This window comes from Syzygium oleosum, unplaced genomic scaffold (assembly GCF_021117445.2).
Source record: "Syzygium oleosum isolate NSW1041296 unplaced genomic scaffold, Sole_v2.1 Sole_v2.33, whole genome shotgun sequence".
Taxonomy (NCBI): domain Eukaryota; kingdom Viridiplantae; phylum Streptophyta; class Magnoliopsida; order Myrtales; family Myrtaceae; genus Syzygium; species Syzygium oleosum.
The window spans coordinates 139,740-155,362 of record NW_026607517.1 but is presented as its reverse complement, the minus strand read 5'-3'; the positions used below and the strand labels follow the sequence as shown (position 1 = coordinate 155,362).

Sequence of the window (15,623 nt, the reverse complement as noted above, 5' to 3'; positions counted from 1 at the left end):
TATATGCTCCACATTACAAGAAGCAATAACCCATGGTATGATTAATATAAACTCACATATAGTATCGTTGAAAGAGTGTCCATGTAGATGGCACTATAGGTCGAAAGGACAGAAAAAAGTAAAAAATTTAGATTCCATATGTGAATGAAAGTACTTCTTAATCTTGAAAGAGAACGGTGACTTACAAAAATTCTTGCACTTGTTGCAGGTCAAATTGGATTATCCAAATGAATATCTGACTTCAATCTCAGGCCATATAAGAGACGACCAAGCTCCTATTGCTATTCAATCTCTCCAATTCCATACCAACAGAGACACATATGGACCATTTGGCTTGGCAAAAGGGCGATCTTTTCATTTGCCACAAGTTGATGGCGGGAGAATTATTGGGTTTCATGGAAAAGAGAGGGAACTATAAACTCCATCAATGCAATCAAGGGCTTCTCACCAACTTGTCCAATATTTTATGCCATTGATCTTTTGATTTAGCACTGAGGTAAGAACCAAACTTTTCGAGGGCCAATGGATGACCTCCTGCATAATGAATTAGACTTCTACACAACTCCTCATAGCCTTGTTTAGAATCACTCTTGAAGGCATGGTGACAAAAGAGTTGAAGTGCTTCGTTCGGACTCAATCCATTGACAATGTACTTGTCATCTACATTGAGAACTTTCAGCAACTTTTGATCTCTTGTGGTGATCAAGATTCTACTCCGGGATGAAATGATGTCCGCTCTCTGGCAGCAAAATTGTCAATTTGTTCTTTCTCAGTAACACCATCAAGAACAAGAAGTATCTTTTTACGACACAGGCTCCTCTTTATCTCATTGATGTTGGTTTTATTGTCATCGTACATATTCCATCCTTCCACGTTGATGAGAATTTGGAGTAACCTCTTCTGCAAGCCAAGAAGATTCGCTTCTCCAATTTTATCGAGAAAGACAAAACACTCGAATTCATCAGAATGCGATCACAAGCAACTCCGGCCACCATTGTCTTACCTATTCCTGCTGCACCACATATGCCAATCGTGCGCACATCCTCCTTTCGGCCATTTCTCAGCGAGGAAATCACATTGTTTGCCAAATGATCTACTCCAATTGCGTTTTTTACAAAGGAGAGAGATCGTACTTGATGAATCTTCTCATTAAGGCGCTTGACTACCATTTCAGTGAGCTTCGATTCATTGCTGATGTTAAATGTTACTAAAAACTCATATTAGCAATATGTATGAGAAAATAAGCACACACATATGCCCCAGGAGACAACATATGACGAACATTGTACAGCCTCATCTTGGGGCAGAGGAGAAAATCGAGCTTGACTAAAACACCATAGAAATTGGCATGTGTAACAAAGAAATGGTGATTGACGAAGTGCTACAACCTCATCTTGGGGCAGAGGAGGGTGCGTCTAGTTCCTTTTTTTTTTTTTTTTATGGTTTTTCTCGATCGTCTTGTGGTGTGCCGTACCATGCATTCGAGGAAGCAACACATTTCTGATGGGAAAAGTGTCAAAAAAGTCCTAAACTTTTTGTATTTGTGCCAATTTAGTCATAAACATTTTTTTGGTGCCAATTCAGTCCTAAACCTTTTGCATTTGTGCCAATTCAGTCCAAAACATTTTGTCTTTATGCCAATTCAATCATTCCGATCAATTTTGGCCGGATTTTGCTGATATGGATGCTGGCCGGCCGGCGGCATATCACCAGTGCCGACGTGGACAACTTTAATAATATTTTAATATTTTTTTGAAATTATATATATATTTTTCTTTTTTTCTTTCCCCCTCCCCTCCCTCCTTCCTCCAGCAGGTCGTCGGACCGGCGATCGGCCAGAGGCCAGGGACCGGCGACCGGCCAGAGGCCAGAGGCCGGCAAAGGTGAGCCTTGCCATGGCTGGGTGAGGCTCGCCTTCACCGTCGCTGGTGAGGGCGAGCCTCGCCCAGCGTGAGGCCGCCCTAGCTAGCCTCTGGCCGGTCGCCGGTCTAGTGACCGGCTGGAGGAAGGAGGGAGGGAAGGGGGAAAAAAAGAAAAGAAAAAGAGAAATAAAAATTCAAAAAATATTAAAATATTATTAAAGTTATCCACGTCAACGCCGGTGACTTGCCACCGGCCGGTTGGCGTCCACGTCAGCAAAATCCGGCCAAAATTTGCTGGAAGGACTAAATTGTCACAAAAATAAAAAGTTTAAAACTGAATTGGCAACAATACAAAAAGTTTAGGACTGAATTGGCACAAATGCAAAATGTTTAGGACTGAATTGATATAAAAAAAAGGTTTAGGACTAAATTGGCATCAATGCAAAAGGTTTAGGACTTTTTTGACACTAAACCCCATTTCTGACCAAGGCTATAAAAATAGTAAAAGATTAGGTAAAAAGAATTCGTCGATACTTTTCACCATTTCTACTATTTTATCATGCTTTTAAGCCTGAAACTCCAAAATTTGGCCCAAAAAAAGGTGTGAAACCTCATAAGACACTTTTAGCGGAAGAAAAATAGTTTGCCCTATGATACAATTTCTGGATTTGAACTAACTCAAACCGAGTGTCTATCTTGTTTGGATTTGCCTCGGTTTATGGTTGTAATTTTTTTGTTCCCCAATTCCCAACAATGCACACTACAAACTTGGGGAACAATTATCACGGTGTTTTGCTTTGGCTTTCTCAATATTTACAGAGAAGATATAAAACATTATCCTCATATTTCAACTTTATGTCAATTTGACCTTTAAGTTTTGTAAATCTACAATTAGCATCCCAACTGCATTTAACATTTGGTCCTATCTACGAACTTGTCATTTTTCTTCCAATTTTGCTCCTCCCATCATTTCAAATTCATTCACAATGAAATCTCACTCGCCCAAAAACCTAACCGATCCACTCACCCACTGCTCAGCTCCTACCCTCCCGGCGTTACCAATGCCTACCATGCTGTCGCCACCAACCACCACCACAGCTGAGCCACGATCTGTCAAGCTCAACTCGACATATCAATTGAGCTCCACCGGCATCGAGCTTGACTCAAATCTGAGTCTACATGTCTTAGTCAAGCTCGACGATGACCAACGCCGCAAAGAGGGATACGCAGAGAGAGAGAGAGAGAGAGAGAGAGAGAGAGAGAGAGAGAGTTGCAGAGAGGGCTCAATAGGAGTTGGTGGTGACGCGGCATGGGCCGGGGTTGGTAGAGCAGGGGTGAGAGAGAAAGAGGGAGAAAGGGTGAATGGTAAATAGGTTTTTTTGGATTGAAGGATTCTTCTGTTGGGAAGTGCAAATTATAGGTTTTCAAAACTCGGGATGCAAACTAATATTGGAATGAAAAGTGAAGATGGTTTTTGAAATTATCCCTATTTTACATCTAAAATTTTGTAATTAACACATAAAGTCACATCATTTATTCCATAATCTTCCAAAAAATCGCAATAAGAATTTTGAGGAAAGTCGAAAGAGACTTCTGCTTGTTCCCCTGCCTTAAGAAAACCAATTCTGTCGATTACACACAAATTCCGTCTACAAAGCAGACAAACTAAAGAACGTCAAAAGAAAAAAAATCACAGATCACGATACTAAGCTTCGACATGGAGTAAAAATCAGAGGTACGTACCCATGGGCGTGATTCTCCAAATGGAAGCCCGAAAGTTTCTTAGCCTCTGCTAGGGCATCCCTCCATGTCCGTATTTGCGCATCGTCTCTCACGATCTTACACAACCTCTCGAAACCTTCCCCGAATTCACTTCCGCTCGTCAACTGCAAATGATCGGACGTTCTCACGCCATGAAAGACGGGAACAACCGCGTGGCCATGGTTCTTGAGCTGCCTTCTGCACTCGAGGATCTGACCAGCTCATTCAGGCACCACTTGGATTCAGCATACTTTGGGGAGAACACAATGACGGCGAACCTCGAGTGGCAGATCGCTCTCAAGAGCTTGCACTTGATCTCCTCCCCAGCGTCGTCACTGTCTTCGTCGCTGAAGTAGTGAATCCCCGCCTGGCTCAGTTCGCATAAGAGGTGCGATATGAATTTTTTCCTCATTTCCTTGCCTCTGAAACTCACGAATATGTCATGTTTCCATTGATGAGAACACATGGTTCCTGTCTTGTTGATATGTGATGTAGAAACTTTGATTGAGAGGCCATGTGTATTTATGTTAAAAAGACATTAAGCGGAGACTTCTTCATGGTGACTTCGAGGAAATAATGCACATTTGGACACTGAGATGAATTTGAACATGGATGTTATTTTTGCCAAATAATCTCCAACTGGCTTGCTTGATCATTAGTCGTTCCCGTGTCTATTGTCTTTCTCTCTTTTCTGAAAACAATTATATTCAACTCGAACGTGCATGTCTCCTTGTTGTGCAATGATTTAGCGGGTAAAAAAATGATTGGTGGGATGCATTTCGGTGACCAAAAAAGCCATTTAACCTAACCAGAGACTTGTTCATGATTGCTTAAAGGAAATCTGGAGTCTGCAACTTGGATTTATTTGACAAATTTTATTGCAAAAAGAAAATGTATTGAATGGCAAGAGCAAAATCTCTCTCTCTCTCTCGCCCACCGGTAGTTACAACCCACATAATAGCTTGGTATGTCTACCGAAGATTGTACGTTCAACTTAGTAAAATGCAGACTCAAATATAGAATATTTGCACGAAAATTGACAGCACTGTGAAACCAGAGCTGCAAAAAGATGTTGACAGTTGACTTTCAGGAACGTGTCATATGGGTTTGGGGCACAACTCAATGCCTTTTAAAATTTCTTTCTACTTCTTCTTATTTGTTATATTGTTTTTGTTCAACTTCGGGAGCAGAATAGGATGCGGCTCATCGGCCACTGTTCAATATTTTCTCTATGGACTATAATTTATTAGGGAGCTAGCTAATGGTCCCGGGATACAGTGCAAGATGCTCAAATCGTTATAAATGTTCTCTTAAAACCATACTGACATTTAGCAGAAAATGTGAGTGAATTTGAATTGATCAAGGCAAAACATTAAAATAAGTTTATTGTCGATGTCCGACCCGGGAGAGAAAATAACGCAAAAAAGTCAACTATTCCTCTCTCCTGTGGCATAGAAAAACTTATCTGGATTCACATCCATAGACTTAGCCTACCTTGCATTGTTTATGTGAGCCTTATATTTGGGGCCCACATGATACCCTTTCGCCGGATCTAGCTCCCGAGGCATTCCACGATAAAAATCTAAAACTTTGTAGAGAGAAAAATAATTACGCCATATATGATCATATTTACACTTAACTTTTTCGCGCGCAAATCTTAGCGTAGGTTACTCTAAGCATGGAACTTGATATATAAAGAAAAGATCAAATACTTGTTGACATCTAAATTTTTCTAATGGATACATTATACATTTCACATTTTCAAAAATTCGTAGAGCTCGAATTTGCCAATAACGGTAGAATTCAACCCTCGATATAAAATAGTCATTTTATATAACCTTGCATCCATATTTTTTTCACTAGGTTTTTTCTGCATTTTTAAACTAAGGACATCATAATTTCGGAAACCTCGGATCCAACGACCAAAATTTTGATCGAGTAGAGCTCGGGCTGGTCAATACACCGGCCCACTTAAGCCCATCAACGCCGGCCCATTTGGGCCCATTAAGGCTGGCCTATTTGGGCCCGCCAAGGGCCCTCATGTGGGCGGCCACTCACTGTCTCTCTCTCTCTCTCCTTTGACTGAACGGACATCTCTCCACAAGTTTCTCTCTCATTCTCTATAAATTCACCCACACGACTCTCTCAAGCTCTCTCTCTCTAACACTCTCTCCCTCTCTTTCGCCCTCATCATCCCCGGCCCCTCTCTCTCTCTCTCTCTCTCTCTCTCTCTCAACAAAACTGCTCCTTTCCTTCCTTGGTTCCTCCGGCGTCGCCACATCATAACCTCGCTTAAGGTAGGAATACACTTATTTTTCATTCGACTCGCCGAGAACGCCGTGCTTGAACCAGGATAAAAATCGAGGCACAACGGTTTGCCTCACCCTTGTGTGCGACGCGAATCCGATGCCTCGATCTCTTAGTTCGCTAAGTCGGCTATGGCGTTTTAACTTTTCGTTAGTTTGTATCTCATTTTGTTTTTTTCCTATATGTTTAGCATGTTAATAGGATGATTAAGAGCCATCATTAGTGTCATTAGGCCTTAGGAGTGCATTGGGACGTTTCCGTGGTCGTTCGAGCCCGTTTGCATAAAAAACGAGCACCAAGAGCCCGCTGTCCAGCACCTTTAGTGCCTTGTACAGCGGACTCCAGGACCAGTTACAGTCCGTTTGAGGGTCCTGGGCAGTCCCAGGCGGTTCGGGGACGTCCCTTGAACTTTAACCTGTCATCCGGAGCGTTTCTGGGGGTGATCGGGCCCATTCAGAGCCCAAATGTAATATAGATCTTACAATATTGTATTTTGAATAGAAATGAAAAATGACCAAGAAAATATCTTTAAAAGAAAAGGTAAAAAGAGAAGGGGTAAAGGTGGCATTTAATAAAAAAAAATTGCGCTTTTAGGAATGTTCAGTTTCATATGTGGTGACATTTCATGATAGGGCGGCATCTGATGTTAGATATTAGAAAATATAAAAAAAATTGGATTAATTAGGGTTAGTTTAATTCGTTACTTTAGCAAAGCATGTTTTTTCATCAAATTTTGCACCACTTAGTCTTCTTTAGGAGGCATGTTAGAGACATGGGCATGTCTAGTCCAGGGCTTATAGCTCATGGGATCCTGTCCGGAGCTCTAATAACAAGGCCTTATTCATTTTTACCCGGGTTTTTATCTTCCCGTCTTTTATTCACTTATTTAGTTATGTTTATGTACTGCTTTCATTGTAGGTTGTTTATCTTTTCTGCTTGCACAGTCCTGCACAATCGCCTTTCATATGTTAGAGGTCTATGATTATGAAATTAATGAAGACTGCAAGTAAAACATTTTCATGAAGAGAAAGATATCGAAATGGCACTAGATTAATTTGGCGGAACCAAATCTCTGAACTCATGAATCTCTTATTTGTAGAAGTTAGACGGATTCTTGCGTCTTACCGCGTCTTATTCAAGTTTCTAAAACCCATAACAGATTAATGGTAGCTCCCAAAAGAAGGAACAAATTTTCACAATTAACCGAATCAACTCACATCGCAACAGTTAGGGTTTGGGAGAGCCCAAACCAGATGCGAGCACCACCTTATAAGAGGAATCATGCGTTTTTACTTGACAATCTGTTAACTCAACTCGAGGTCACACACTTAATGTGTCCCGCCTCCAGAAGGTTGGGACAATACCAGATGTAGATAAAGGGGTGTCCAAGAATAGAAACAGAATTATCGGAGACTTGAAGATGTGACGAACCAAACCAAGGGATGCTCTAAGTGTGACATCTACTTCTCCAAAATCATGGGGCAATATGGCAAAGACTGTCAAGAGATACGACAAGACCAATTACATACATTGGCATGTTCTGAGAATGATGGATGATGTACACTTGAAAGCAAGCACATCTGCAAGTATACCCGACACGTACAAGCGCAGGCACACATGGTCAGCTCTTAATAATAGTGTCCTATATGCGCGCCAAGCGAATCGAGATGATTTCCAGACCGTCCATGAAATCCCACGATCTTTCCACCGGTTGAAGGAAATGAAAAGTACGTCCTTTTCTCGATATTGAATGGTCCATAAGTTCTTTCGTTGCTCTGAAATGCGAGGGAACGAATCACAACAGATCCAAAATCATCTCTTATGTGACCAGAATACGAAGCCAAATACTCTCCTGGGTAATCAAGCTTAGTCTGCAAAAATTGAAAGTGAGACATTTTAATCACAAACTCTTCACCGTAGAGTAGTAAAAATAAATCTCCATAAACAGAATCCCACTGATTAACCAAGTTAGACTAACAAGGCACAAGACCCGAATGGAACATTTTAGTGTGTCCAATCTTGTGCATGAGTTTTTAACATTGAGACAACTTTGTTGTACGAGTTAACTCTAAGTTGCAAAATTCCAGGATAGTTTGATATTAAACCATATGTGGTCATTAGATCCACTTCTTGCACTCTCCGCATCACAAGTCACATGTGAATGTCCATAATATGACCTTTAAAACCGCTTAAGACCTTAGTAGCAACTTGATATTGACTGATGTTGCACATGACAATATAAGAGCGTGTAATTGAAAGATGGTCATACCTTGTAAGTCCTATCTCCTCCATTGCCACCATGTTGAGGGCTCTGGACTGTAGACCCATTGTTTTCATACTCAAAAGCAATGGAGTCAATTACGGATCCAGCGACTATGTTTATTTCTCTTCCGTCTGTGTGGATACCATCATCCCTAGGGCCGCCGCCTTGACCTCCAAAAGGCTCGATGGATTTGGAAGGACCAAAACAAGAAATTGGTTCTGCGTGAACTCCTATTGAATCAAGATGGGCACCTGATCTTCCATAAAAGCCAATTATCATGCTACATATCAATGGACAGCAAAAGAACCCTCCTTTTTTCTCACCAAACGGTCCGTGCAGTCTTGTATTAGTTTGAAATGTCAGCAATCGAATGACAACCGAGCCAAAATCATGTCTGATATAACCCAAGACCGAGGTTAAGTATTCGTGTGGGTAGTCCAAATCAAGCTACAAAGTTATCAATTAATGTGCTTAATTATGATAGGAAATCAAGTTGGACGGAGGAAACGAAAATAAGTAAATGCTAAAACTAATCATATTTAACCTAAGCTCCTCATTTCTTTTCCCTTTCAGGTTTTTCCTTCCATATTCAATCGTTGCAGCAAAGATGACGATATACAGAGACTTGAAAGTCAATGAACTTTCTTTGGCGGTGGCAAAGTAACAGAAAAGATTGTTAAGAAAGATATTCCTAATCCTAAAACTTGATAAATTCACCATATAAACTTCGCCTTTGCCACTTCTACCATGTGTGGAAGACTAAATGGACTCGCAATCTTTGTCATACTCAATGGCGATGTAGTTGACAACACTTTCCAACAGTATCTTTATTTTCTTCACGCCATTATATTTTCCATCATCCCAAGGCTGTCCACCTTGGCCTCCAAATGGCCCGATAGACTTGATTGGATAAAGACGAGATATTTGTTCTAAGTACGCTCCAATAGATTCCAAATAGGTACCATAACTTCCACAAAATCCAACGATCTTCCCCCGGTGGCTGGAAATGAAAAATACCTTCCCTTTTCAGTACCGCATGGTCCATATGTTCTTTTGTTGCTTTGAAATGTGAGTGAATTGATTATGTTAGAACCAAAATGACTTGTAATATAACCCGAGACTGAAGTTAGATATTCAGTTAACCAATCCAAACTTATCTGTAGCGATCATTAAAATGTAATGACAAACCGGATGGTCTTTGCAGAAGGCATGGCGACTCAGGAGTTGGAGCGATTCTTTACGAGTCAATCCTGGGAGCATTTACCTGCTATCTCCCTTGAGATCTTACAGCAACTGCTCATCTCTTGTAGTTATCGAAATTCTACTCCCATGTTGGAACCATTCTCGATCTCCAGCACCGAAATACTCAATTCGGTCCTTCTTAGTGATGTTATCGAGAACTAGAAGGATCCTTTTCCAGCAGAGCTTAGTTTTTATCTAGTTGATGTTGCTGTTAAGATCAAACATTTCTAGACCTTGTACCTTAAGAACATTGTGGAGAAGTCTCTTCTGAAGAAGTAAAAGTGTAACTTGATTTGCATCTCCGGCATTTTCGAGTAAGCTAACACCTTCAAATTCCCTAAAAACACAATCGCAGACAACTTTTGCCACCGTCGTCTTACCAATTCCTTTCATTCCCCATATTGCAACCACACGAACATCATCCTCTGACCCAATTTCCAGCAACGATATCACATCCTCTACAAAGGAATCTACCCCAATAGCATTTCTGACAAAATAGGGGGAGATTGGTCTAGGACTGATTCTGAAGAGAATTCCTACAATTTGCTCGATGAAGTTTGATTGATCGCTATAGTTGCATAGGAAGAACAAGTCCAATATGAGTAACTACATCATAGAGAGGCTATCAGCAGATGAGCAGCAAACCCGTGAACTAACTCAATCAACAGAGTATTTCAAATCGACCACTAATATGATCGTTTCGGGAATGAACTTATTAAATGAATTACCCATTAGCATCATTATTCAAATGCCATCCTGACAAATTCCCAGCTTCTTTAAGTGCATCCCTCCCCTTCTGCACCAGCAAATTGTCCGTGTGGGTGGCCAAACATATTCCAAAACCATCCCCGAATCGTCCGCTCTGTTTTCGAACGTCCCCTGGCTCAACATCATAGAAAATGGGCAGAACCACGTGACCCTGATGACTCTGAACCTCCTGTTGCACTCCAGGATCTCCACCAGATCGTTCAAGCACCACCTCGAGTCGGCCGTAGTTGGTGGTGAACACGACAAGGGCAACCCTAGAGTGGCGAATCGCATCGAGCAGCTTGGGCTTGATGAAAGTCCCAATCCCACTTTGTCATTGTCCCTGAAATAGTAGATCCCCACCTGCTTCAGTGCATGGAAGAGGTGGGCCGCAAAGGTTTCCCTTATGTCCTCGTGTTGGAGCTGTGTCTCAATACTGCTGCTGATGTTCTGTCGTTTTAGCTTTCTTTTTGTTGTTATTCAGTCAAGTTTGCTTGTTAGGCGGTTGGTTTGCCAGCTATTTTCTAGGAAGTGGAACAAGTCAGTTTTGCACGTTTGTGTGCGGTTCTAAAAGGTTCCTATTTTGCTTGTACTTGACAGTTTTCGGCATTATGAAGTTAAAATGTTTTTTCAATCCAGCTCTCTCTCTCTGAAAAACTAGAAGTTTGTATGAATTAGCTGACTATATCAGTAATAACAGTGGTATTAGAGCCTCAGTGGGATCTTAAGAGACTGTGAAGTAAGGGTAGGTGAGTGTGAAGACTGCTTCCAATCTACAAAGAAAAAGCTGATGGAGGCAGGATCAAGTGGATTCTCTGCAATGGCTACTCCAGTCTTTACTGGGAAAAATTATCAAGATTGGGCTGTCAAGATGATAGCATTCTTGGAGGGTCATGATCTATGGGAGGTTGTGGAGATTGATTATGAGGTTGCTCCACTTCCAAACAATTCGACCTTGAATCAGATAAAGTACCATAAAGAGAGAACCACAACGAAGGCCAATGCAAAGTCTTGCCTGTATGTGCTGTCTCACCCCCTATCTTCACAAGGATCATGAGATGTGATTCTGCAAAGGCAATATGGGATTTCTTGAAGGATGAATACGAGGGAGATGAGAAGGTAAGGAGCATGAAGGTGCTGAATCTCTTGAGGGAGTTTGAGAGATAGCAGTTGAAGGATTCAGAGTCAGTAAAGGAATACTCTGATAGGCTGATTGAGATAGCTGAAAAGATCAGAGTCTTAGGGACTGACTTGAAGAATGAAAGGTTGGCTCAGAAAATCCTGGTGTCTCTTCCAGAGAAGTTTGAAGCCACCATAGCTTCTTTGGAAAATACAAGAGACTTAGCTAACATAAAGCTTGCAGAATTGTTAAGTGCCCTGCAGGCACAGGAGCATAGAAGACTAATGAGAAGAGAAGAACCTGTAGAGAGTGCACTGCAAGCTAAAGTGAAGTTCAATGATGGAGACAAAGGGAAGAAATGGAATCAGTCCAAAGGGAATGCAAGTGACTCCAAGTTTGCAGCAAAAGAAGGAAGTACAAGTGGGTCTGTCAAATGGAAGGAGAACAAGAAGCCTTGTCGACACTGTGGTGGAACTAATCATCAGTCCTTTAGATGCTGGAGGAAGCCTGATGCTAAGTGCAAAAGATGTCACAAGGTTGGTCACATGGAAGCTATCTGCAAAGAGAAGAATCACCAGCAAGCAGGAGAAGCACAGATAGAAGCGAATGAGACTGAGGAAGAACACTTGTTTGTAGCTTCCTATTCTGGTTCTCCTATTGAGAATGATGCATGGCTGGTGGATAGTGGCTGTACCAATCATATGACTGGCAATTTGAAGCTGTTTAGGAGACTAGACAGGTCAATCAGGTCCAGAGTCAGAATTGGCAATGGATAGTATATCGAAGTGCAAGGGAAGGGTACAATGGCTATTGAAGGAAATCAAGAGGTGAAGCTGATCAGTGATGTTCTCTTTATACCAAAAGTTGACCAGAATCTCTTGAGTGTTGGTCAATTAGTTGAGAGGGGCTATAAGGTGAAGTTTGAAGGGAAGGAATGCCTTATTGATAATGCAAATAGCAAGGAAGTGCTGAGAATGCCAATGAAGGACAAGTGCTTCCCGTTCAAGCCACAGGAGATGCAACAAATGGATTTGAAGTGCAAAGAAGAAAATGCAAAGCTATGGCATAAAAGGCTTGGGTATGTTCACAAGAAGAACATGTTGTTTATGCAGTGGAATAGCTTGGCAGATGACTTGCCAAGTTTGGAGGAGGAATTTCCACAATGCAGAACTTGTCTTCTTGGCAAGCAAGCCAGATTTCCTTTCAAATGAGGAGGCTGGAGAGCATGTGAAGAGCTGCAATTAGTCCACACAGACTTATGTGGACCTATGTCTGAGTCATCTCTCAGTGGTAGCAGGTATTTCATTACTTTCACAGATGACATGACTAGAGCTGGATTTACTTTCTGCAAGCCAAGTCTGAAGTTGCTGATGTGTTTGTGAAGTTCAAAGCCTTAGTTGAGAATTATAGTGGGAAGAAAATCAAAATGCTCAAGTCTGATAATGGTTCTGAGTATACTGCTCACAAATTTAAGTTAAACTTTGAGCAAGTAGGCATTGTGCAGCAGTTCACTGCTCCCTATTCACCCCAACAGAATGGGGTCAATAAGAGGAAAAACAGAAGCATTATGGAGATGGCCAGATGTATGATGCAAGAGAAGATGTTACCTAAGAAGTTTTGGGCTGAGGCAGCTAATACTGCAGTGTTCCTGTTGAACAGATTACCCACAAAGGCAGTAGAGAGGTCAACACCTTTTGAAGTTTGGTATGGTGTTAGACCTCTGTGAAGAATTTGAAGGTTTTTGGGTGTTTGTGTTATAGTCATGTTCCTCAGGTCAAGAGGGACAAGCTCGATCAAAGAGCTAAGCCTATAGTCTTCATTAGGTACAGTCTCCAATCAAAGGCTTACAGGATTTTTTAGCCTATGACAGGGAAGGTGACTATGAGCAGAGATGTTGTTTTTCTAGAGGAAGATGAATGGAATTGGATGGAAGAAAAGAATGCGGGACAGCAGCAATCTGCAGAACAACAACCTGCAACAATTGTACAGGATGATGAAGTTGTGGATGGATTGGAAGATACTATGGATGATCTGCCAGTAAGAGGCACAAGGTCACTTGCTGAAATTTATGAAAGAAGCAATGTGGTAGTGCTTGAACCAGCCAACTTTGTGGAAGCCAAGGAGGATCAGAGGTGGATTGCAGCAATGCAGGAGGAGTTGGCAATGATTCAGAAAAACCACACATGGGAGCTTGTTGACAGACCATCTGATAAGAATGTGATTGGGGTTAAGTGGGTGTTCAAAACAAAACTTAATCCTGATGGTTCTGTCAATAAACACAAAGCTAGACTGGTTGTAAAAGGCTATGCTCAGATATGGGGAGTAGACTATTTTGAGACTTTTGCTCCTGTTGCAAGACTTAATACAATCAGGTTACTATTAGCTGTTGCAGCAGAGAAGGGGTGGCCTATATTTCAGTTAGATGTTAAGTCTGCATTTTTGAATGGAGAGCTCGAGGAGGAGATTTTTGTTGAACAACCTAAAGGCTTCAGTATCAAAGGGCAAGAAGAGAAAGTATACAGATTGAGGAAAGCTCTATATGAACTGAAGCAAGCTCCAAGAGCTTGGTATGGGAAGATAGACAGATATTTGTAGGATTTTGGCTTTGTAAGAAGCTTGAGTGAGTTCACTCTTTATGTCAAGAGGGTGAATCACAGTATTGTAATTCTATCACTCTATGTAGATGATTTGTTGGTGACAAGGAATGGTGTGGAACTGATAGAGAGGGTGAAGCAAGGTCTGTTTGCAGTTTTTGAGATGTCGGACTTGGGAAAGATGGCTTATTTCCTGGGTCTGGAAATCAAACAAGCTTCACATGAGATCTTCATCCGCCAAAACAAAACACATGAAGGAAATTCTGAAGAAGTTTCAGATGGAAGATTGTAGAAGTGTCAACACTCCTATGGCTGCTAAGGAGAAGCTACAGAAGAATGATGGAACAGATGCAGTAGATGCTTCTATGCATAGAAGCTTGATTGGATGTCTCATGTATCTTACAGCAACTAGACCAGATATTCTATTTGCTATGAGTGTTCTATCTAGGTTCATGAGTAGTGTGACATTCCGAATTTCGATCCATTTTTGGGATGTATAAAACGTGTAATTCGTCAGTGTGCTTATAGTAAAATCTCGTCCGGGAACTAATTACTCTCGGTTATTATTTTTAAAATTGAGATTTTGCTAGATTCGCATTCGATCGAATTTGGCCGTTATTTAGAACCCAAATTTTGGTGTCGAATTTCTCGAAGTTCCGGGACGAATTTAATTGGACGGTGTCAATATTATTGTGGCCAGCCTCGAGATTGCCCGGGATATGCGAAAAGTGAACTTTTGACCGGGTGCGAATTTGGACTAGTAGACCTCCATCGTAGTGTGTTTTAGTTAGTTTCTTTTGGCCCTTTTTCCCAATTATTAATTAGGATTTTTGTGGATCGTTAGATTGATTTTTGGGTTCGAATCGTGACCGTTGGATCGCGATCATTACTTTGACTCTCTCTCTCTCTCTCTCTCTCTCTCTCTCTCTCTCTCTCTCTCTCTCTCTCTCTCCCCTTTGCGCCGCGCCACCCACCCCCGTGCGACGTCCCCTCACGCACGTCCCTGCCATGCAGACTGCCCCTCCCCCCTTCTCTCTCTTCCTTTCTTTTCTTTTCTTTCTCTTTCTTCTTCTTCTCTTCTTCTTCTTCGTTGGTCTTCCCTTCCGCTCGACTGGTTTTGCTTCTGCTTCTGCTCGCCCGAGCTCATCGCCGCCCGACCAGTCACCGCCGACCGCCCGAGCTTGTCCGTCTCGCGCCGCTAGCCGCGCCTCCCAACCGCCGCGCCGTCACCGCCACGAAAGCCCTCCACCCTCCTTCTCCTTCCCCTGTTTTCCTTCGCCCTAAGCTCATCCCCAGCCCAGCCGCTTGCCTAGCCGAGCTCACCGTCGTCACCGCATCGTCCGTCATTGTCGTCACCGCGAGCCCAGCTCATTGCTCGAGCTCGCTGCGCCCGACCGCCGCGTCGCCATGCCAGCTAGCCGAGACCAGCACGCCACCACATCGCCGGTTCGCTCCAACTCTCTCTCTCTCTCTCTCTCTCTCTCTCTCTCTCTCTCTCTCTCTCTCTCTCTCTCTCTCTCTCTCTCTTGCCGCCGCCGCCGTAACTCGCCGCCACCACCATCCAGCTTTCCCCCGAGCCGTCGTCGCCGCTGCCTTGGCCGGGCTGCTCGTGCATTGGCCGAGTCAGTCGCCGGGACCAGCCTGCCTCGCACCGCCGTCCTCCCGTCGCCACCGCCACCGGCCGGCCAGCTAGCCGGCCAACCAGCTCGATGCCAGCCAGCCGGCCC

The 15,623-nt window shown here is 42.6% G+C and overlaps 1 protein-coding gene across 1 annotated transcript; it reads right to left on the bottom strand.

Annotated features, from left to right (window-relative positions):
- Nucleotides 1-8,317: 8,317 nt before the first annotated feature.
- On the bottom strand, nucleotides 8,318-10,516 carry LOC115690366 (disease resistance protein RPV1-like; the record flags this gene model as incomplete). The annotated part of the gene is made up of 2 exons (XM_056304981.1): nucleotides 8,318-10,003; nucleotides 10,164-10,516. Coding segments are annotated over 2 exons (726 nt in total), but the record flags the coding sequence as incomplete, so codon positions are not given.
- Between the last annotated feature and the right edge of the window lie 5,107 nt (nucleotides 10,517-15,623).